Source organism: Corvus cornix, chromosome 2, assembly GCF_000738735.6.
Source record: "Corvus cornix cornix isolate S_Up_H32 chromosome 2, ASM73873v5, whole genome shotgun sequence".
Classification (NCBI taxonomy): Eukaryota; Metazoa; Chordata; class Aves; order Passeriformes; family Corvidae; genus Corvus; species Corvus cornix.
The window spans coordinates 128,649,720-128,673,971 of NC_046333.1; the positions used below are offsets into that span (position 1 = coordinate 128,649,720).

The 24,252-nt window shown below is 37.1% G+C and overlaps 1 protein-coding gene across 2 annotated transcripts; it reads right to left on the reverse strand.

Annotated features, from left to right (window-relative positions):
* Nucleotides 1-692: 692 nt before the first annotated feature.
* Nucleotides 693-23,888, reverse strand: NBN (nibrin). Of its 2 annotated transcripts, XM_039548284.1 has the most exons (16): nt 23,722-23,887; nt 22,028-22,161; nt 19,197-19,342; nt 17,746-17,905; nt 17,257-17,360; nt 12,987-13,104; nt 12,514-12,704; nt 11,346-11,446; nt 9,558-9,693; nt 8,847-9,110; nt 8,103-8,571; nt 6,038-6,124; nt 4,725-4,880; nt 3,603-3,716; nt 2,540-2,589; nt 693-910 (listed from the first exon to the last, which is right to left on the reverse strand). In XM_039548284.1, the coding sequence occupies exons 1-16, from the start codon at nt 23,750-23,752 to the stop codon at nt 880-882; spliced, it is 2,292 nt and encodes a 763-aa protein (XP_039404218.1). In that variant the 5' UTR covers nt 23,753-23,887; the 3' UTR covers nt 693-879. The 2 variants fall into 2 exon arrangements, with proteins under 2 accessions (XP_039404218.1, XP_039404219.1); XM_039548285.1 differs by lacking the exon at nt 6,038-6,124 and having other exon boundaries at nt 23,722-23,888.
* Between the last annotated feature and the right edge of the window lie 364 nt (nt 23,889-24,252).

The window sequence follows — 24,252 nt, forward strand, 5'->3', positions numbered from 1 at the left end:
CCCTGTACTTCCAGGGGAATCTCACAAATTGCAAGTTCTCAGATTACTAAAATGAGCTCTTCTAATCCACAAACAAGCAATTGTTTCCCTGTTAATTGACCTATTTTGAAGGCCATATTTTTACACAGTGATTGCAAAAAGTAAAGGCACGAAAAAAAGAAATAGGTCAAATAATTTAAAATCCCAAATTGGAGTGCAACAGCTCTTTGAAGACTTTGTCTGGCTTGGAAGTTCATTTAACAAATGAACATTCAACCACACTGATTTAAAGGTGTAAATGAAAGTATGTTTAAGCAAAAAACCAACAAAAAGCTGGGTTTTTTTAGTTCCAAGATCTTCTGTAACAGTAACAATAGTACATGCTCTACATAATGAACCACGGAGAAGTGATTCATTATGACTCATATCATGATCATATCATATCAACCATATCATATCATGATCAAATACCAGTTGCATCTCACCCTCAATAGATTTTCAATTCTTAATATAACACCCTTGAAAATACCCAGTTAACAAAGCCTTTCTGAAAAGAGAAAAAATAGCCTGATGCTAACTTCCTTTTTCTTTCCCAATACAGTAGTGATAAACAAACATTAGAAAGAGCCTAAAATGAAATCCTAAGTATCTATGGTATTTTACTAAGCATTACTCTGAAGTGAATAATGGGACGGTCTTGAAAATGTGCAACCTGTAAGTACCAAGCAGTGAAAGGAACTTCTCTTTTTCTTTAATAAAAGCAAGACTTAGAAAACATGTCTTACAATAATACATAGTTCAGATGGTCATATATAGGAACGTCATACACACTGTAACCAGGAAACCTAAGGAACAGAAAACAGGTTTTGCCAGAGAAACACTGTAAATCCAGGTCACAATTTATCTTCTTCTTTTCACGTTAGGATCGTATCTGCAACAAAAAAATAAAATTTTTCACTAATACGTAAAACAATGATATTCAAAGTTTATATAGATCTAGATATACAATGTGATGTAAATAGCTTTATTATATATTCATAACAAGAGAATGGCCAAGTGTTCAGTCCTTTCTCTGACTACACTCCTATCATTAACTGCAGTTACTACAAGTGGACTGAAGGATGCCTAAGGTAGAACCTGTGTATGAACTAGAGATAACCTTCAGTAAAATTTTCGTATTTCCTAACTACTTACAGCCTTTAAATCTGATGTATGAACAAGCTTCTCCAAGCCTTTAATGTCCCAACACTAAGTTCTTTACTGAGAAAGGACACCAAAAAAAACAAAGAGGAGGAAGGGGAAAGGGATCCTGTAAGTTTACATTTATGTACATTTGGCCACAACTCATTCAAAAACCTTTCTGCTGCTTCCTACTCCTACATAAAGCAGATCCTTGCCCTACCTTCCCCTTTATACAGCTTCTGATTGACTGTTAGAAATTTAGAGCTACTTTCTGGATATACTAAGTAGTTACCTGATTTACTGCAATATGCTTATAGTTTGACTCAAATTGACATTGCTATCCCTTGGCCATTTCCATTTGTGCTTTGTCTCCCAAAATCCTGTCACTTCTTTGGAATTCTGATGTGTTTTGTATTCATGCATGAATAACTTAGACACAGCTGAATGATCAGGCAGTTTTACTTTCACTAATTCTGCTCTTATTCATCAAGATTCTTCTCTTAGACAGGAAGATGTGACAACTTGTGAGCCAAATTACATCACCACACAGCTAGAAAGGTAGTAGAAATCACTGTTGTTACTATCCAACTCAGTCTTCAAAAATTTAATGTATACCCTTTGAAAGAAATGCTCTATTATTAACTGTTAATTAACAGAGCAAGTTGTTAATGCAATAGGATTTTCTGAATGGCTCTTACAGGTATTGATATGTAGTATCATGTTTGTTTGATAGTGATTCAGAAAAAAAAAATCCTTCACAATATACATTTTTCTACTGAAATGCGCAGCTTTTGCTGTTAGGCAAATTCATGACAGGTGAGAAGTCAAACACCGGTCACTTGCTTCTTCACATGAAAAATATAGAAAGTAGTGAAATTTTTGCTAAATAAAATGAGGCCCCTGTATTAACTCTCAAAACATCTATTTGATTTTATTGTTATAGCATTGTAACGCGTTCATTCTAATGCTTAAATGTGTTCTGGACAGCAAATTCTATGGAAGAGGGGGCAAGGGAGGAATGGGGAGATAAAGCAGATAGGAGCAGGGGATGATACATGATGGAAACCTCACACCAAAACAACAGCAGCTTCAACCCTGTCTGTGACTCGCTACAGAGATGCTGACACAGACAGTCATGAACATCTTTTCATGTTATCTCTTCCACCTCACCTCCACCCATTTTCCATGTTAAATGAAGCCTGGATAGAGTTTGTTTTCCAGAGAAATTACTGAATCACTTTGCCTATATTCTATACATGGGTATACATTAAATTTTGAAAAGAATAGTCAAAGTAGTCTTTTCCAAAATCAAAATTTGTCCAAAAAAAGATGTGATGCAAAAAATAAACGTTTCTAAGTACAAACATAGAACTCTTACCTAAAGAGGTCCTCAGCAAGTGATTCTTCTCTTGCATATCTGTCCTGTTCCTGAGAAAGTTTATTTAATATTTGATTGTTAAGGGTAATTCTAGTGAACAAACTAGAAAAACAATATTCCTGCACTAACAAAGTTTTACCAAGGAAATAAGTTTTCTCTAAGGACTCCATTTAGTGCATATTCACATTAGACAAGTTATTTCACTACTCGAATTTCGCTACTGATACCAACTAATTAAATGGAATATTTTGTGAAATATGTCAATTTTGGCCAGAAATGTGGGGTTTTGGGCTTTAAGCCCCATTACAGAAGTAGAGAAATTTTTATCTGATTATTTGTGTGTAAAGGGAATTTTAATTAGCATTATCTATATTCAGGGATTAAAAAAAAATGAGATAAGAAGTGTTGATGCAACTGGATCTCAATCAGGCTGTGGAAACAATATGAGTCATCAGCAAGTATTTTTAAGGATACTATCAGAAAATGAAAGTGCCAGAGAACTGCCACGATAAAATATTTTTTAGGACTTCTATAGATAAAGGTGAGGATTTGCACAAAACAAAAAATATTGAATTTATTCTTATTACATCTCTTCTATTGGAGTATACTCCAACAGAATTTTACTCATGCATTTTCTGTTCTATTCAAGAGTAGACTATCAACTGTACTGTACAAGTATTTAAACACAGCTAACCATAAAGAAATTATTTCTAGCTCCCTGTCACACTTTTACAAGTCACAAGTTTACACAGCACTTATTCCACTCATCAAAAGATCAATCTCATTTAGGTTATTGATTTCACTTTATATAAATATTTCTGACTAGATGAGTGTTGCATGCAAAATGAAATTAAATAACCAGATAAAGATGAGTGTTACCACTGACCTCTGACATTCAGTGACTTTACTACTGTACACGTTCCCATGAGCATGTGTGGATAACTAACTGAGGTTTTATTTAAAAAATAAAATCCTGAAGTATTTCCGTAATGATCACAGGTTGGTATGACCACTTACATTAGTCAAGTTTTTATTTGATCGTATTCAAAAAATAATTTCTTACCTCCATTTCTTGCCTTAACCAGTCTTCTAGCTCTGAATTCTTTTTAGCATGGTGGGCAATCAAATCTGATCCTCCAATAATGTGTGGAAGTTGTCCTGCCCCTGGGTAAGCTACCTGTTGGACAATAAATTCTTACAACTACAAGGCAAGCATAGTGCAAGTAAAAGATCCATTTTAACAAATTCAGAAAGTCTATTCAGATATCACAGAAGAAAGTAAGCCAGTCTTTCTTTGAATAACACTCAAAAATCATATTCAAAAGTGACTGAAATTAAAAAACCATTTACAGAAAGCTGTTAACTCCCTCCTTTTACAAAAAGAAAAACAAAAAATACATCTCATAAGTTAAATATGCTAAATAAATTTGATAGTGCATTAAATGGAGTTTGAAATATCGATTAAAAACTGTTTATATTTTATTGTCAGCCTGCATAAGCATCTGTTACAAAATGGTGGAAAATATTATCAGAAAATTAAAACATTATTTAAAAATGAGAGTATACTCCCAGGAACTCCCAGGAAGTAGTACTATGTAATCACATTCTAGTCACACTTATTTTACTAAAATGCCTTTCTAGTCGTATCATATGATTTTCATTTTTATTTTATTTTTAATATAAGCTGAAGTGGTACTTTTACACTGACCACTAAGAATCATTTTGCAATTGTCTTCCGGACCCAAGCAAGCAATCACCTTACTTTTGTATGATACAGATTTAGTTCTATGTAGAAATGCAAAATTTATTAGTTAAAATGGAAGGTTCTCAATCAGCCTACACTGTATGTATAGGTCTTTGGAGAAGTGGAATTGCTAGCTTTTGGAGGTACAACCAGAAGTTATGGTAGCCATCACTAAATGACTTATTCCAAGTAATAGCTTGGAATAAGCACTACAAGTATCTAAATAATGTAGCACAGGGTAAGCCTTTGTCAACCTGGTACTTCTTCAGTCAATTAACAAAATATCTGTTTACAGTATAATATGGTATTTAAATTGTTTCTTTCTTTAGTTATTATCAATTTATAAAAAATCTTTAGTAACATATTTCTACAATCTGAAGGCAACACTTTTTAATATTTTCAAATAGTGCCATCTTGTGACCATTTAAAATACACACTAACCTTTCTGAACATTTTGAAATTTTTCTTTCCCCCATAGTTGGTATTTCCAGTAAGACGACTGTTCTGTCTTGGATGGCTGACAACCAGAGATCTAAACTCAGTCAACAGAAGCCTGCTAGGGAGACTGCTGGAGTCATCTTGCAGGTTGCTGTGGTTCTTATGTGGGAAGAAAAAGGAAGAAGCATTCAAGTGTGCGAATAGACATACAGCGTATCTAACAGTACAAACTGTAAAGAAATTATTGTGAGCAGAGCTGAGCAAAAGTTAGGTTTAAGAAACAGTGAGGAGAAATAGCAGTAGTGCTAGAAGCTAAGAAGATGTATGAACTTCTCAGCTTTCTTATATACCATGAATAGAGTAAATTTGTTTCTCATGTATTTAAATACTTCACAAAAGACAAGGCTGAACATCTCAATTCTAGCCCACAGTTACCCGGCCAACTCTAGGGCTATAAGCTGAATTTGATCAATGCATCAAATTATTCTTGTCCATGAGAATGCTCATATGCGAGCAAGTCTGCATGAACACTTTGCTGCCTGGGACTACAACTATGCAGATTCAAAAGAAGTCTGGGTGCAGGATAAGCTCACAAGTAACATTAAACTATGTTCAAGGACAGCTCCAGCCCATATGCAGTACAGTGGTTTTATAGCAAAGTATAACTGTAAGTCCTTTAATCTCAGCTGACCCTGCACTGTGGTATACCTCTTCTTCTGCTGTTTTTTGTATGTAGATGAAAAAATATTATTGTGCCCCTTGTTGACTGGCTACACTTTAATATCTCTTCAGAATTTTTTTTTTCAATTTCATTCAGCCTAGTCTCCTTTGCCTCACTGCCACTGCAAGCAATTCTCTCCTTCCTTCATCTCACCTACAAAAAATTAGCACACTATCTAATGTTAATCACTGTATATCACATCCATTTTCCCAATGGTCCAACTCCTCCATTCTAGTTGTGATCTTAGAGCAGACAAAATTACATCCTTGGCAGGTCTTTAAGAAGTAATCTAAGAAAAACATCAGTACAAGTATTAACCACATTGAAGGCTTAATACAATTACCTGTAGTTTCAGTCACCTTAAGTATCCACCCAAAAGCCATTACAGAAGCACACAGATGAACTACAAATGCTCTTTTTTTCCCACGGTCTGTAAGTTAGACTGCACTATTCAAATTTACATATGATTACATTAACGAGTACAATCTTCCAAACCTCCTTTACCCTGAAATAGGATCCAGAAATACTATGTTCTTAAAATCAAAATTTTGATATATTTTTGTAATGCTTCTTAAAGTTCACTGTTCAAACTTACAATCAGCTCGCTCCTTAAGTCTGGTGACTCTTGCTTAATATTACTTCTCGTTTCTGAAGTTAGAACTGATCCAAGTTCATCTTCTTTCTATTTGATTAAAAATTATTTTAAATATAAAGCTCAAATGAAATGGAAATTTAATTACATAAAATTGTTTTCTGCTCTTTACGGTAGAGTAAACATATACAAATCAATATAAACATTTAGACAGAAGAGAAACTGCCCTGTACTTTAGATTTTTTATGATTTTACGCACACTGTAACAATGGTTGGAGGCTTTCTCTATTAAAAAATCACTATTATTTGCTCACTTGGTTTTTTTTCTTTCTTTATTATACACTAGGAAGTTTTGTCCATCTGTACAATCTTCAAAGTCCTGTCAGGTTCTGGAAAACTATAAAAGCTTTTGAATATAAAAAGTAGCATTTTCAATTTGATATTTGAAGTGTACATGTGTGCAGAAAGGACATTTCATTACTAGGACAAGAAAGTTCTGCAGGTTGATTCTGTCCTATAGTTTAAAACCAGATTGGCATTACAACAATTATTTTCAATAGTTGATAAAATATCAAATCAGCTTTATGCATCCTGTAGGTTTTGAGTCAACTGCTAACATTCTTTGTCTTGCCAGATACACAAGGCACATCTACACTTAGAGAAAATATTCATCAAATTTGCCTGGGGAGCTTTATCATGAAATCTCCTTCCTAGTCCACTGGAAATATATTTCACATTAATAAAGTAGGTCATTATTAAACTATTAGAAGACTGCTTTTCAGCAGAAACTTTAAGTGCATTATCTGCTAAAGTACTAGTTAAGTTGCACAGAAATTTTTTTTTGTCCTTCAGAACCCTGACAAGAAGTTAGACTAGAAAAACTTTCCAAGCCACAACAAAATTCAATAGACTATTCCAAGCACCAATTTTAGTCTGTCAGTATGGTCAGACCTAACAAAAAGTACCTACTCTCTGATAGTATAAAAAGCAAGAAACGTAATTCTCTAAATTATAGGACTTGTCTTTCAACGTGTGCCTCTTAGTCGCACACAACAAAAGAGCGTTATAATGAAGTTAAAGTTCACACTTCACCAGAAGCAAGCTCCAGTAAAGCATCAACAAAGTGTCAAGCTGGTTTGACCTAAGGATGCACAGACAATTACTAATTATCATGTGGTCCAAGGAATTTTGCAAATCCAGTTAATCATGCAATTAAACTTTTAAACATTTAAACACTGCCTACACTGTAAATGGACTGGACAGTAAGGTTTAATACATATATTTTAAATAAACCAAAAATAAACCTGTTCTTTTATTCCTATGGTATTTTTAATAGTCTAAATCTCTCAATATTGTTTTGCTTTACAAACCCGCTTTCCTTTTTTTTTTTTTCAACAAAGTAACCACTTTTGACTCAAGGGGTATTGTTTTCTTCATATCTCTTAGACAATTCCCTTAGTGTCAAAAACAAAACCAGAAAATTAATCACAAAAACACAAGCTGTGTTTTGGGTTTGCTGTTGTTTTGGGTTCTGTTTTAAAATTTCTCATACAGGAATTTTAACAATCTTTCACACAATATCAAAAGATTCTGACTTGGAAGATCTTGGACACTACTGTGGTTTTCAACAGAGGAGGTCAGCTAGAAGTTTCTTTAGAAAATTAATTACATAAAGATAATTTAGTAGTATCTTAGTATAAATAACACCATTATAATTAACACAGCAACAAGCAATATGAGAAGTTTTTCTTGGACCATTCTGCTGTTCTACTTACAGTATATAAAGCGGAAAAAAAAAAGAAAGCATTCAGAATACAAGCAGCTCTCAATTCACAAAGAAAAAATGTCCAGAAGAATGAAAAAACATTTAGGTATGTGTAAAACTGCAACGTTCACATGTAACAGGTTAGTCAGTCTGAACCACAATGGATGTATGAGATTTAAGCAAACAAATTTTACAAAGCCACTTCCTGTATGCCGGCAGCCTCCTCCTTAAAAAAGCTAACTGCATCCTCCTAAAAGAGTTGCAGATTTCAAGATCAGGCACACAAGAAGATATAAAACTTACCAATACTTTATTCTCCTCTCTCTGATTTACATTTACTTCTTGAATCCTGCTTCCTTTGGCTTCCAAACATTGTTTTTTTCGTGCATTACCTTGAGCTTCCTGGTCATGATCTGCCATTTGATCTTCCCAGTCTAGATCTCCACTAAACACAATTTCTAGTGCTTCTGTATCTTCAGATGTATCATCTAATTCCTTTCTCTTTTTTGGTGCATGATTTTCACTAGAAGTGGTTTTAGTGTCTGTTCTATCACTCGTTAGCTTGCCACTTTCCCTCATAAGCTTTACACCCATGTCTTCTACTGCAAAATTTGGGTTTGGGTCCAGGATGTTATTTTTCTTTTGATGCTGTTTTGCTTCACTGTTGCAGATTGATGAAGTTGTGGATTCAGTGCATTTGGAAAGAGGCAATGACCTTTCCTCCAATTTTGCTAGTTTGGGTACAGATGTCTCTTCTTCTTCAGCTCTTTCCCTTAGCCAGAAATAAATTACAAAAGAAAGAAATTACAAAAGCATTTTTGAGTATGATTAGCTGTACCCACAACATAACAGCTTCTGGGGTTTTAGAGACTGCATTGTGAAATTTAAAGTTCCCTCAAGGAAAACCTTTTCATTCTAGGAATTTGATCTAAAAATTACCTTTTTAAGTATGTGTCAGATTGAAAGTACATTGCTTGAGTTGAAATTTTCCAGAAACAGCACCAACATACCAACAAGGGAAGTAATGTCAAGAACACTTCAACGTACCTTTTTCTAGCTACCTGGAAGTAATTTGTAATTGAGTTCGACTGGTGACGTGAAGCACCCTCACGAGGTTTGCCAGCTTCTGCAATTTTAGATGGTGAGACAGGCTGACTTCTTTCACTTAACCCAGATGTTCTGTTCCCTCTAGGCATCGATGTTCCTGCACTTACACTGCCACTTGTGCTACTGGTTTTCTTTATGGCAGTTGTATCCTGGAAAGCCATTTTCCCTTGTCTATGCACCTGGGAAGTATTCTCTATCTCCATACTAGATTAGAGAGAAAAAAAAATACTAAATGACACAGAGGAAGTTACCAAAGACACATCAAATCAGAGACACACTTTTTAAAAAAGCTATACCTGTACTTTGAATAAACTTACAAACAATGTGCTAAAACAAACTGTAAAATCTGCTATGATCAATATATTTTTATGATTGTGAAATGGTTTGAAAATTTTTGACAGTTCAGAAAGTCAAGACAGATATGCAGCATCTACATTTGCATTTGAAAGAGTCATCGAAGTCCTATGGGATGGTTTCTGTAATCTAGCACTCAAAAGCAAAAATTATGTCACTGCAGACAAGTGACAACAATTTAGTAAATGCCATTTTTAACACTGTATATCTTTGCCCATGGCAATGATACAGTTCCTCTGCCACAAAAGATTGTTTTATTTGCAAGTATTAGCTTAGAAATTTCTATGAATACTTTACCATGTCTGCTCTTCTGTATCAGCTATGTAAAATGTGCTGCTATCTGCAGCAGTTGGCATTATGGTTTCATCCACAGCCAAACTGTGGGAAATGGTTTGGCCTACAACGGCTGATGCAGGAAAACTTTCAGATACAGCTGCAAGACCAACACAAGAGAAGAATTAGAAGGTTAATGTCAAAGCTGTGTTTCTTTGCACGTGATATCACACATTACTACCTGATCAGGTGAGATCTTTGTAAAATGGTCTTAAAGCAATTTTAATTTAAAAATAAGCAGATTTATTAATTAAAAAAAAAACCTGAAAAAATAGTTCTAAAGGACCATATTCTGTAATTCAGATTTAACTAAATATTCCACTGATTAAGTAATGGAATTATGCTTAAATAAAAATGAAGCATAAAGGGAAATCATATATCAGTATATACAAAATGTACTTAAAAAATCATGTGGTATACATTTCATGCAAAAAATAAAATATATATCCTGCGATATATAGTTTATGCAAAACTGTCAGAGCACAAAATTCCTTTTACTTACTCTTTTATGATCTCTAATGTGATTATTGTATCTGGGATACGAGTTTTTTCAACTGTAAACACAGCTCCCTTTAAAAGTCTGATATACAGTCTGTTTACGCAATTTCAGACAACTTTTATCCAACTGAATCGTTCAGACTGGAAATAAGAATCAGCATTTCTGATTCATGCAGTGTCTGAAGGATCAGAATCTTAAAACTTAATCTGACAACTAATATTGTGATATTTTCTAAACTAATTGGACAGGCAATAGATCATACGCAAGTTATTCATACAAGAATATCAGTCAACCAAAATATTTTTCAGGTCTCTGGAAGTACTGCGTGTATGTGTTTCTCTGTTCAAAATATATTTTTAAGTAAGTAATAGTCCTACATATAAAGACAAACTTATGGGTTTTTTCCTTTGCTTTTTAAAATAACGGTAGGATTTTCTACCTGATACAACATTTTGTAGAACAAAAACAATCTATAAAACATAATTCTGAAAATTTTATAGCAACAAAATATAGAACAACATGAAGAGGCATGAAAAGAGAATTAGACAAAAACCTTTTTCTGTCTCTCAAAATGTCTGTCTGACTTTTATTACTACTGCATTAGCAAATATAAGCTTCAAGTCAAGACTTGGAATGTCCACCCCCAAACTACTACTTCAGCAAATGCAGCAATCATGTCTCATTGCCTTAACTTCTTATGGAAAGATTATTTTTAGTTTTGAACTGTGTGGGAGGTAATTGTATTTTCCTAAAGCAAATTCTGTTTTGTGCAGAAGGAAAAAAAGAAAAAAAAGCAAGCCTTAATAAATTAATTCCATTCTTATTCTCTTGATTTCTAACTTTCACCTTTTACTTCCCTATTACCCCAGTCTTTTATGAAAAGACAGAATAGCATGGAATTCAAACTACCACATACATATGAATTCAGTGGTCACTAAAAATATGAACTTCAGATGTTTTTCAAGTACCTTTCCTTTCAAGGTCACTGTTCTATGTGTCTGCCTTTTAGGCTAGTTTTAGATCTACTTTTTTATTTACATCTAGGAGTCATATAATCTTCATTGCAATTTACTGCAAGACCATTAAAGACCAATTACCTCTTTGGAGTCCTATACATTTTTCATAGAATGTCACTCTTTTTTAGTGGTCTTGCAAAACAGAACAACTTTAACGTTAGTAATTGATGCTCCTACACAAAAAGAAATACTGCCTCTTTGAGGCTGTTAATTTATTACTACCCTTCTTCTAATTACCTTTGGAAGCAGGCTGCTTTTGAGGGTTGCAGTATTTTTCCGTAGACATGAAGATAACTGCCAATCCAATTTCTGCCTCTGGAACAGCCCTAAGATTCTTGCTGTCAATATAAAAATTAAAACAAAAAAGTTTTTCAGTACAGATTCAAAGACAAATAGGCACATGGGCACAGGTATGGCATAGTACAAAACTGTCCATTCCTCCTCCAAAAAAAAAAATCAGCCTACACTACAGTTTTTCCCAATACAGTAAGTCAGCACAATTATCCTTCATTATAGCCATGTTCTACATGTATGAACTCCCATGTTTCCTGCTGCTGTAGCCACTGTCTAGCTCCAGTAATCTGGCCAATACACTCTTCTTTCCAGATTTTTAGGAATTTAACCAATTATACTCTACCTCTAATTCAAAAATGTGTGAAAAGAGACTTGAGACCATTTCTTACAAGTCATGCACCCTGCCCACCACCCCCCATCTTCTGTACTACAGCCATGAGGAGAGATTGAGTACCATCTTCTCTACCCAGAAGGAAAATTGAGGGGAACTAGGTTTATGTGTTAAGGATTGAGATTTTGTTTCACTGTTTTAATAAAATGGCATCATGATAATCCTAACATCTATAATATATGCAGTCTGCCCTCTCAAACAAAACTTATCATCAAAACAAAAACTAATTTTCATTATACAGAAGCTGTTCTTCAAAAACACTGTATACAAATAATTACATAACAATGAACCACATGACCTCAAGGTGCCATCTCATCTCTTTTTGATGAAATACATATATTTAAAGCAATATCATAAATGATATATTTTGCATTCTTATAATATATTAATTTTAACTTATTTTAAATAGTAGAAGAGAAACTACTTGCTGTCTGTAATTTTTAAAGCAGTTTCATTACAATGAATTTTTGTAGAACTGAGTTCTACAAAAAAATAATAAAAAGAAAAGAAAACAGAAATTCCATCAAATCCTCACGAACTGCCAACTCCTTTCTTTCCCACTTCAGGAAGTTTTAGTTACTCTGCTAACTACTTAGAACAATGAAAAAATGTCCTCTTTATAATCAGTCTCCTGCTTAAATATGTACGCAAATACCACGACCAAGTCTCTGTAACAGTTCTGAAATTACTGCACTGCTGTACAAGAGAACAATGCTGTACCTTTCCAAGATAGTCAGAATGGAATCAGTCCAGTTTCTCAGAGAGTCAGATCCTGAGATCTGAGAGTTTGTCAAACCCACATCAACTACACAAACTTCAGGAGAAAGTAGTAAAGGCATTTCTTTTCTTCCTTCTGTCATCAACTTTACTTCTCCTCCTCCAAGAATAACTGCCGGACCCAGTTTCTTGTGCTAAAAAAAGAATGCAAATAAAAACAAAAATCTTAGAATGCAGTCAGTTTAGAAGTATCAGAATACAGAACTATCAGCACAGGGCTTCTCACTGAGGCATTACTGCAGATGTAATGTGTTCTGTTTCTCCTCTATATTTTATCTTGCTTAGGCCACTGTACTGTAGGATAAATACACAGAAATCCTTCTTTCCTGATGAACCCAGAATGAGTATGATTTCAGAGTGAACAAATCTGTGCTTAGCTAGCCCTGCAATATTTTTGCAATGTAAAGCCTGATTACCTGCTTGGCGGTTAGAAATACGAAAGTTTTTCCACTGAATATTTTTTTCCTTTCATGACGCTCAGATAAATCCAGGTTTTCAGTGCCAATGGAAGGCTCATCAACTGGAGGATAAAAGCTGCAAGAACAGAAAATGAAAGTTACAAAATTCACATTCACTTATCAGTACTGACTCATAGTCCTTTCTGGTTTAAAGTTCCGAAGTTAAAATACTGTGTTTCTCTCTTAAAACTACTTACAGAAATAATTTTCAAGAGATTATTAAGAAGAAACAGAGCCCCTAATTTCTCAACATCGAAGATAAGACCAAGACTTCAGTAACTTTGAAAACACTTTTAGGAATGTATTCAACCAAACTGCTGTACACATAGCCACATTCTTACAAACAATACTGACAAATGAGACTGCCACCTCATTTTGCACTTACTCCAGATAACAGTAAAACTCCACACAAAATTAGTCATCTTGCTTCCTCTACCCTCCACGTGGTGAGAGCAGTCACCCCTCATTCTCTTCTACTGTGTCAAGAAATTGTGTAACGCCACACTTGAGAACAGCCTATAGTATGACAGCAGACAAGTACGCTTGCTGGTGGGATAGAGAACTGAAGGGATTAATCATGCAGATTCTCTACTGCTTTGTCCAATACAGGCAAAATGAGAAGGAGTTTAGCTGGGAAACATTTTAGGCAAAAATCAAATTCTATCCTGAAGCTCTAAATTTTGTCACAGCCTGTGACCACAGCTGCAGTTAATGATGGCATGCCCAGAGCATGCAAAGCCTCTAGAGTCAGGATATGCATCTAACTGATAATTTCAAGATACTTACAGGATCGTTGAGCCACATATTCCCTACCACAGCAGTTCTGACAGAGCAAGGGGAAGGCACATATCAGGAAGGAGGGAAACTATAGGTCAATTTTAACCAAACTATACCATATCTGTGCCCAAATAACTGTTTATGTACATAGTTTGGCTGATCACAGAACTACTTATCTTTATTTTGACTGCTGATTATACATCCTTCTCATACTACTATGCAGGAAAAAAAAAAGATGCTGAAACACACCAATGAAATTCAGTTTAACAGCAAAGATTGGCAGATTCTAAGCAAGAAACATATTCCATGAAATGCTGAAATACTGAAGTTCTGGGAAAAAAAAAATCGAGTATCTGTAAATAAAAAGACATTCCTCAAACACTGCGAACATTCATATATTTCAAACTGAACACAAGAATAAGCACATAAATTTTCTCCTTCATCCAAATACCCAATTCAATTATGATAGGCTAAAATGTGCTATATAGTTACAGGCTTTTCAGTAATCTTCGTTCTTATGTCTTCTTCACAATCAGTTCTTGAAGCTTTATGTACACAATGAAAATTAAGCAACCTAAATCCACCAGATTTTGAAAGACGAGTATTTGATCAGTTTCAGCAGCTTGTTCAAAGCTGTTTACAAAAATATTGTTGCACTGAAATTGAATAGAAATGATAAAGCTTAGTAACTTAAGGTAGAAATAGGGCAATTCAGATTTTAGTTATTAAGCCAGAAGACTTCTGATACCAGATCCTATAGACAGTGATTAACCTAAGATAAATACAAGGGACAAAGTCATTGCTAAAGATGAAAGGATGAGTAAAAACAGAAAAACAGCAGTTTTCACTACTTTGAAACTGGAGTATAGTTTCTTTATAAATATATTTTAAAAGCTCCATTTTTCAATTTCAGAAAACAACTTTAACTGATGATTGTCTCCAAATAATACCCCAAAACATCAACCTTTGATTTTAATTATAAACTCTTATCCAACGCTGATCTAAGCTCAAAAGGCAATGGTCTTTTTCAGTCAGGATTCTGAAGTGCTCCTCATATTCTGGCCTCATAAGCTGTTAATAGTAACACTATCATCCAGAAAAGATCCTCTACAACCTTGAATCTCTCAGTGAATAGATTTTGATTCTTGGTGAATTTCTGTTAAAAACTCTGTTACTTTTCTTGTTTTTCAAAGCCCTGCACTATTGACACTGGACTGCAGTAATAAAACACGTTATTTCATACAGGACAGCACTTATGCAGCCGTTTGTGAAATCTTCAGTTACTGTTCTTCCTCGCATAGGTTGTCAGAGAGTACCAGAGGACTGGGGTAACACCGTAAAAAATTCCACATTCACATGGGAACTGCAGGTTTGCAATTACATGAAATCTTACTATAAACAAAAAAGATACTTTAATTGTTTTTTTCTTTTGAACTTTAAGACAATGTTTCCCTAGATTTTTTGGGAGGGACGAGCTCTACAGTAATAGTAAAGATTTAATTAATAGTGTCACCCAGTATTGCCATCTCAACATACTTTTCCTATTTCACACCCAAACTAGTATTGCTCCAAGCTGTCCGGGGCCCTGTGGATATACCAGCTCAGGTCAGCTCTAGCTACAATGCACAATATAGAGATTCCCTATCAAAATTAGAAGTATTTTTTGAAATTTAATGAAAACAGCTGATAAGTAAATTTTCAGTATCTTCCCACAAGCTACATCTCATAAAACATGACCTATTTAAAATACACCAATTGTTTTAAACATAGATCTGTGTATTACATCAGCTGTTTCATCTAGCTTGATGCAGAACTCTCTTTGAAAGCTACATAATGTATATACTGCTAGTGTCACTAACTTTTAGCCGGTTCAGCTCCTCTCAGGATCTTGAAAGTTAGCAAAAATATTTCAGAAATGTAAACATACCCATCTGCTTCTTTTTTAGGGAGAATTTAAAAGCTCAATTGTATTATCACTTCTGTATTAAATGGACACGCCCTGGTTTCAAGAGACAAAGACACAGTTTACTCGTTCCTGTAACAGACAGGAACAGCAGCATTACCATCAGGTAATATTCAACCAAACAAATTTCAAGTTGCACAACCAATCACTAGCTTTTGATGGCTTGTATGATCTGCTCTACAAAAGAAAAAAAATCTCCCAGGAAAGTATTTCAGAGAGTACTAAACAGTTTGTTTAGTTTTCTTACATCCTTAGAAAACAATGCAGAAGTAGAAGGGAAAGTTACAATTAATTCAGATTCTCCCTTTCTTCCAAAAATGAAGAACAAATGAGTTTTAAGCCACTCACAGATGACTGATTTGACATATTACATAAACCCTGCTAATGTAAAGTAGCATCTAGAAACTAAGGAGTATTTCCTTCCAATTGCTCCAGATTGGCATCTGTATTCTTCTAACAAGGTAGTGTCACATTCTGTGAAATATGTTTTACCACATAATAAGCACAGCTCACTGTGAATCCTCTCCAGTTTTGTTTCTATTTCCACATGTGCACCAGCAGTTTGTTTAGTATCCACCCAGCCTCAGTCTTCAAACTACTCTACCTATGGCTACCACCATACTCACTAAAGAAAATAAATTGCCATTTCCTAACATATATGCATATTTATGCACATATGAATGTATATACACAGCAGAAATTTCTTACCTGCATAAATCATGTGTTCGTACAATAAAAAACCAACAACCACAATCCCCAAGCAAAACACCACTGTCTCCTTTTCAAGGTAAAATGAGTAGTAATATGGGCTCAGATGAAACTGTCACATACAATATTCAGACTATTTCACACTTTCTTACATCAAGAAAATAACCAGAAGAGCTATTCTGCAGTATTTACTGATTCCAAATTAAGAATTCCCTTTTGAAGTTAATTTAACCATGAAAACAATAAATATTTTATTCTAATATTCTATTTATTCTAATGCATATTAGTATCGCTTCATCTCTTAACAGATAATTAAAAACCTCTTCTATTTCAGGGAATTCGAGGGTCAGGCTAACTCTGTCTGATCAAAGTTTACAGTAACTCAGTAAATAACTGCACTCTGGGAAAATACATCTGCTTAATGAAATAAACTTGATACAATTTCTTTTATAAAAGTGTAATTTCTTTATTTTTATGTATCAGTTCCCGGAAGTGTTTGAAGCAACATTTAAATACTAACAAAACAAGTTCCTTTTTAGAGACAGTAACATCTCTAAGCATATAGTCAATTCCAAGAGCTCATTTTATAATTCTAGGGATGAGAACAATAAAACTGCTAGAATATTAAAATGTCAATCATATTAAGCATTTCTCCACAAATAAAATTACTGTGAATCACATATTATGACAAAAATTATCAGATAAATGTGCAGTTATTTATCATCTAACTCCCATAAATTTCATCTGCAACACAGTAAATATGATCATTTGGCAACTTACCTTCCATGATTTGGCAACTGTTGCCTGGACTGAATAGCTCTGATTAATTCAGAAAAAAACTCTGGTTTTATAATTGGTCGAGCACAAATCAAAGCACATATAGTCTGAAAAACCAGAAAATACAAATTTACTGCATGGAAAAAGTTCAGATAGAATATGGTTCAACTGACATTAGCTTTTTAAGATCTGAGATGTGGAAAATGTCACAAACAAATGCACAATAGTTTATTTTTGCTTCTGGGATTGTTTTGCTTCTAACAGCCTAGCTTTTAATTGGTGTCTTGACTAAAGTTATGAAAACGTAGAAGGCAACTGATGAAAATCACTAAGTCTTCAAAACTGTTTTTTTTGTTTTCTTGCCCTTCAACTTCCCATTGACACACACATCTTCTGAACTTGGAAAAAGAAGAGTTTACCACCATTTTGTAGAGAAAAAACTTGAACAGGTCTAGAATTTAATTGGCATTAGTGGGAAAACTCTCAACATACCTTAACAGTAACTTTTACTGATACCATTACAAGGTGGGTACATTCTTTTGTCCATTCATTCACTATAAGACCTCCAAGCTGATGGATGGCTTGATTTAAAGCAGTTTTCTGAGCTACATCTAAACATGAGGAGCAGACAACCAGAGGTTCATATTCCACTCTGCAAAGAACAAGTAAAAGAGAACTGCTTAAGTTAATTCAACCAATCATTGTGATGAACAGAGCCGACTTAACTATCACATTTTTATCTCAGGGAAATCTGAAGGAAAAAAAATAAAAAGACCCATACTCTAATCTAGATTAAAGTAAAATCTTCCTGATTTAAATTTTCCTGAAGAAAGAAAATACTAATTTTTATTCAGAAAAATTAATGACAATTTGACCTGATGTCTGAAATATTTCTATGGACTTGTGGGTCTTTTACAGACTTCACACAGAATTAGCACTTCAATAGCACAAGGTCTAGGAATATCAAAAGAAATTTGAGTGTGTGTCCCCAAAAGCAAAAGTATGCTCAACAGGACAGTTCAGCAACAGATTAGTACTTAAAATATACATGTCATAGAATGCAATTTCAAGTAACATTTCCTAACATTGCCATTATCCCTGCCCATAAGCTTTACATATATTTTAGATCTTCCACATCAAATTCAAAACATATCAAATTCCATTATTTCATTTTTAGAATATTTAAATTTCTTTCTACTTTGTAGACTTCCTAGTACAACAGTCACGATGTATCTGGTCTCGTGGTATGATGCCTGTATCATATTTCAGTATGTTTACCTAAAATATTAAAAAATAGTTTTGTAGTAATTGGAAGAGAATGCCAAGCTTTTTATAACAATAAATAATACCAGAAGCAGTGATCAAACTGAATAAAATTTTAAGGCACAAAGTCACCTTCTGGTTACTTTAACATTGATTTTAATGGTCATTAGACTTTTTCTATTTATCTGTCACTTCATTTCCAGAACTGCTTCCCAAAAATAAGCAGACAGCACTGGCTACCATGTTAAATTTGGAAAAAAATAGCAGGTTGGGTTCACATTCTCCTGCAATGTCAGTTCTTTTCTCATTACATTACAAACAGCTAACAAGGGCTGAGACAGACTCTAAACCTTTCTCCCTTCTTCTCATCTGGTGTAGGACTTTGTTTTTTGCCTAAAGAGAGCCTGGAAATACTCACTGTACATGACACATTATCTTCTAAAATGCCACTGCTTTTCTAACTACAATTTTAACCTCCCAGTGTCAAAACAAATTATATAAAAATAAAATGGAAAAACTATTTCAGAAGCAGGTGTGGAACACAGGCAAAATACTAGTCACCTCCTTTGCTTTCTAAAATTTCATCATTGCTGTATCACTTGCAAAGTTGAATGATGTGCTAAAATACTCTTCTAAAAAGCCCATTTTTTTACTTGGTATTTTATAATCAAAGCACTTACCTAAACTTGCTCTCAAAAACTCCAAAGTTGATTCTGTCACCAGACTGCAAAGACTTTGAAGTACCATTGAGGTTTGATCCGTTAACAAAGGTACCATACTTAGATGTATCTCTTACTGTTAATATAGGTACTGAGAGAGACTGACTCTGAAAATAAACATAAATAAGCCATTATAGTTTATCAGAATGAGATAGCTTCATCAGAAACAAGTTACTATCACTGTGGATCAAAGCGATAGATAAATAAGAAGCAGCCCACAAAATACCATCTTAAATAAAGACTTTGGACAATGAGGCTTTCTATATGTAATTATTCATCTTCTGCTTTTCACTGTAAAGAAATGAGAGAAAAATACACATGTTTTTAGCTTTAGAACTTTTGTGCTTCTTACACTTGGTCTTTTTGGAGATTACACTTTGTCTTTCTGGAGACCGTGCATGGCAGCCCTTCATTGGCCCAAAGCCTGAGCTAGAGCGATTTAGCAAGGCTCTGAGATTTATTATTTATGTTTTTACCTACCACTCAGCCCTATCCTGGGCTTTGGGCTGAATGGTAAGTAAAAGCCTAAAGTCACCTGAGAGCAGTTTTTCGCATTTCCTTCCATGAGGAATGCTAGTCTACCCCAAATTGCAGGACATGGAGACACCAGCATCTCTGGTTAGACACTGATTTCCAAAGCAGTTCACAAGCCAGTGAGAACACTGTTAGTTTGTTTTTATGAAATTGTGCCATGCAGTTACATGCTATTTCACAGAATGGATAAGGTTGGAAGGGACCACTGGAGTGATCTAATCCAACCTGCCTGTTGAAGCAGGTTTCCTTACAACACATTACTCAGGATGGCCTCCAGGCTCCTTTGGAGTATCTCTAGAGATAGAGAATCCACAACCTCTCTGGGCAATCTGTTCCAATGCTGAGTGTCGTGGTTTTACACTGGCCTAATGACAGGCACCCATGGAAGTCGCTCACTCACCCTCCCCTGCCACAGCTGGGCAGAGGAGCAAAAAAAAATTAACAAAGGGTTCATGAGCTGAGATAAGGACTGGGATAAAACACTCCAAGGGCAAAACAGGCTCAGCTTAAAGGTACAAAGTAAATTTATTACTAACAAAATCAGAGGAGGATAATGAGAAGTAAAATAAGCCCTTAAAACACCTTTTCTTCCCCTAACCCCTCCCTCCTTCCCACCACCAGTACAGGGAGACAGGGCATGGGGGTTTGGGTCAGTTCGCCATCCTAGGTTTACTTTCACTGCTCAGGGAAAGGAGTCCTTCCCCATGTGAGACCAGTGGGGTCCCTCCCACCAGAGACAGCTCTACACTAACTTCTCTGGCAGGGCTCCAACCTCATGAGCAGCAGTCCTCCCAAAACTGCTGCAATGTGAATTACCTCCACAGGCAACAGTCCTCCAAACACTGCTGCACTGTGGGTCTCTCTTTCCACAGGGTGCAGTCCTCCAAGGACAGGCTGCTCCAGCCTGGAAGCAGGGCCCTCTCTCTCCACCGGGTCTCCCACTGGACCACAGCCTCCTCCAGGCATCCACCCGCTCTGGCACGGGCACCTCCCCCACGGGCTGCAGGTGGATCTCTGCAGCCCCGTGCACCCATGGGCTGCAGGGACACAGCTGCTGCACCATGGTCCTCACCACAGCCTGTAGAGGAATCTTGGCTCTGGCATCTGGAGCACCTCCTCTCCCTCCTTCTTCACTGACCTTGGTGTCTCCATGTTGTTTCCCTCACATGTTCTCACCTCCTCCTCTTCCCTGGCTAGAAAAACTGTGCCCCCTTTGTTTTGATTTTCTTCTTAAATATGCTATCACAGAGGCGTTACCAAACTCTCTAATTGGCCCAGCCTTGGCCAGTAGCATGTCCATCTTCAGAGCCATCAGGGATTGGCTCTACCAGACATAGTGGAAGCTTCCAGCAGCTTCTAACAGAAGCGACCTCTGTGGCTCCACTGCTACCAAAAACCAGGCCATGCAAAACCAACACACTCAGTTACCCTCACAGTAAAGTTCTTACTCATGTTCAGGTGGAACTTTCTGTGTTCCAGTTTCTGTCATTGCCTCTTGTCCTATTGCTTGGCACCACTGACAAGAGCCTGGCTCCATCCTCTTGACACCCTCCCTTCAGATACTGACAGACATTGATGAGGTCCCCTCTCATTCATCTCTTCTCGAGGCCTAGCAGGCCCAGATCCCTCAGGCTTTCCTCACAACTGAGGTGCTCCAGTCTCCTTATCATCTTCATAGCCCTCCACTGGACTCACTCAATATTTGCAGTATTAAAGGAAAAAATACATTTTACATATTTTATTTTACATACTATAGAAGGTTACATAAATGAAATTTCTGCCAACTGGCTTCAAAACATCCATAAATGTCATAACAATAAATTGCTGATTGTTAATTCTCCTTGGTACACTTTTCTGTGTCCTAAGCATATAGAGAATTAGTGATGTGAAATGAAACAGAAACTAAGTCTGCAGTAAAACAACTGAAGCACTTCCCAGAACCTAAAAGTAGCCTATGTAATAAAACTCAATTGCATAATTTTCCTGCAGTGATTATTTTAATACAAATTCGCAGTGAATCTTCACTCTGGGATAAAATAAAGCTTGGACCACTAAAATTATGCCTCTAAATTCCTCAACAAAAGCAAACAAACGTAAAGGAAATGAAATAAACTTCAAGATTTAAAAAAAAGACAGGTTATCAACGGTTCTACTCCAAGCATAAAACTGGTAAGAGCAAAATGAGAGTATGCATGGTCACAGCAGCCTGAATTATCCCCACAGTGCACTGATAATGCAGTAAAATGGTGGCTACTTACAGGACTTGTTTCAGGCTGACTTACGGTCAGAACTGCATGACTTCGACTGATAGACTGATCATCCTGAATTAAAATTGCGCAGTTTTTGCGTCCAACAACATATTCTACGCCACTTAAAAGCCGATATGGCTCTCCTGAAAATAAACAAAAACCAGAAAAATATCAATTTACAAAAAACACCGAAATACCTGAAGCACATAGGAGAGACACTGAGAAGTGAGTAGCACATCTGAGTCTTAGCTTTGCCATGCATCATTTATGCTCACAGCATGGTGCTAATAATGCCAAGGTTGTAGGTTTTATCCCCATCTGTGCCATTCACTTAAGAGCTGGACTCAGTGATCCTTGTGGGTCCCTTCGAACTCAGAATATTCTGTGACTGAATTCTGTGATGCTGATTAGGCTGATTAAAATTATGCATTTACCTTATAGAGAAAACCTCTTTCTTTCTTGCTCCCTTGCTCTGTCCACTATAAAAGGATAGATTTTACCATAAATAAAGCAGTTTCAAAAGTGGCATCGCACTTTCTTCAAGGACAATATATTTTTACCAATACTTTCTTGAAGATTAAGTGTGACATTTGGAAGAAAAAAAAACCACAACACAATGTAAGACAGGTTTTCTAAAACACCTTTGCAAGGGTACATAATTTTTTGAGGTTATATTATTTATTCACATAACAGATTAAGAGGTTCAGAGGAAAATGTCCTCCTAATGAATGTAAAGAAATATGCATGTAAATCAAATTGATACTTAGTAAGTTCAGCTTCTGACCAATCTTTATGCTTTAGCTTACGCTTTGTACCTGTCACCTGGACTCCATGGTAGCTTCCCAGTGAATGGCTTGACTCCCTCCCAAAGGTGTGCTACCACTGGTCAACAGAAACAAAAATGTTTCTTGATGAAAGTGAGTACATACAGATAAATTCCAGTTATCAACCCTGGGCAAATAACTTTCCAAATATGAACTGTGCAGAAATGATCATTCTGAATAGAATGACGAGTGTTTTGATTCATTCAAGAGCTCTCCAGGCAGTAAGTCAGTTCATTTCAACAAGATTAGGTGTTGTTGCCACCAGGAAATAAACATCCAAAATTTCCTCCCAGTGAACTAGGAAATACAGAGTGGACGCAGTTGTTTTGTGTCCTTATAAATACTTAGGAAAAAATGTATGTATTATATGATACCTATTACTAAAGCTCATATGAACAAGGAAACGTGAAGTATAGGGGCGACTTAGTTTCAAAACTCTGCACCCAAGAAACACCACGAAGCTCAACAGTTAAGTCTTTGAAACATCAGTACAATAGCTAAACATCGTTTCTGAGACTGACTGCTGCCTCAGAGCTCAACTCTCCAGGTATTACAATGCAGGACTCTGTAACCTGCAGCACCCTAAGACATCCCACACAGGTTCGAAAAGCCCAACTAGATTTAACAGGCGCTGCGGTCTGCAGTGCTCCAGGGAAATACGGACGATTCGCCGTGGACGAATGCCCAGGGCAACGAGGACTTAGATCACCACTGGCCCGAAGCAGCACGGACACGCAAGCCCGGCTGGAGCCAGCCCTGTGGAAGCCAACACGCCGGCACACCCGGGGAGCCGCGCAGGCGCCGGTCGGGGCGGGGAAGAGGCCCGCGGTGCCCGGGCCTAGCCCGCCGGAGCGGCGGCGGCATCTGGCGCTGCCTCACCTGTTCCCGAGGCGGGTACCAGTTTCCACATCCTGGAGCTCCGCCCGGCACCCCCCGGCGAGCCGGGACGAGGCCGGGCCAGGGAGAGAAAATCCCGGGAGCCGCTGCCGCCGCGATAACGCGCGCCGGGCCGGGCTAAGGGGAGGGACGCGGCGGAGGGCGCCGCCTACTGGCCTCGCGCAACCTCTGGAGCGGTGGATCGGCGCGCGTGCGCGGGGCGGGGCGGGGCCGAGGCGGGGCCGGGGGGGCCGGGGCGGGGCCGGGGCGGGGCCGGGGCGGGGCCGAAGCGGGGCCGGGGCGGGGCCGGGGCGGAGCCGAGAGTGGCCGAGGCGGGGCCGGGGCGGGGCCGAGGCGGGGCCGGGGGGGGGCTGAGGCGGGGCCGAGGCGGGGCCGAGGCGGGGCCGAGGCGGGGCCGGGGCTGAGGCGGGGCCGGGGCGGGGCCGGGGCGGGGCCGGGGCTGAGGCGGGGCCGCGCCGGGCCGGGGCCGGGCGCGCTGCCGTGGCTCACCCATGTGCCCCTGTCCCAGCCCGT

Bases quoted from the DNA above. Each gene is read 5' to 3' on its own strand.
- NBN (XM_039548284.1), bottom strand. From the start codon at position 23,752: ATGTGGAAACTGGTACCCGCCTCGGGAACAG. The intron at 9,694-11,345 runs GTAATTAGAAGA...TTGGTCTTGCAG, and splicing joins AAAGCAGCCTGCTTCCAAAG to CTGTATCTGAAAGTTTTCCT. The intron at 3,717-4,724 runs GTTAGTGTGTAT...ATTGTCCAACAG, and splicing joins ATTTCAAAATGTTCAGAAAG to GTAGCTTACCCAGGGGCAGG.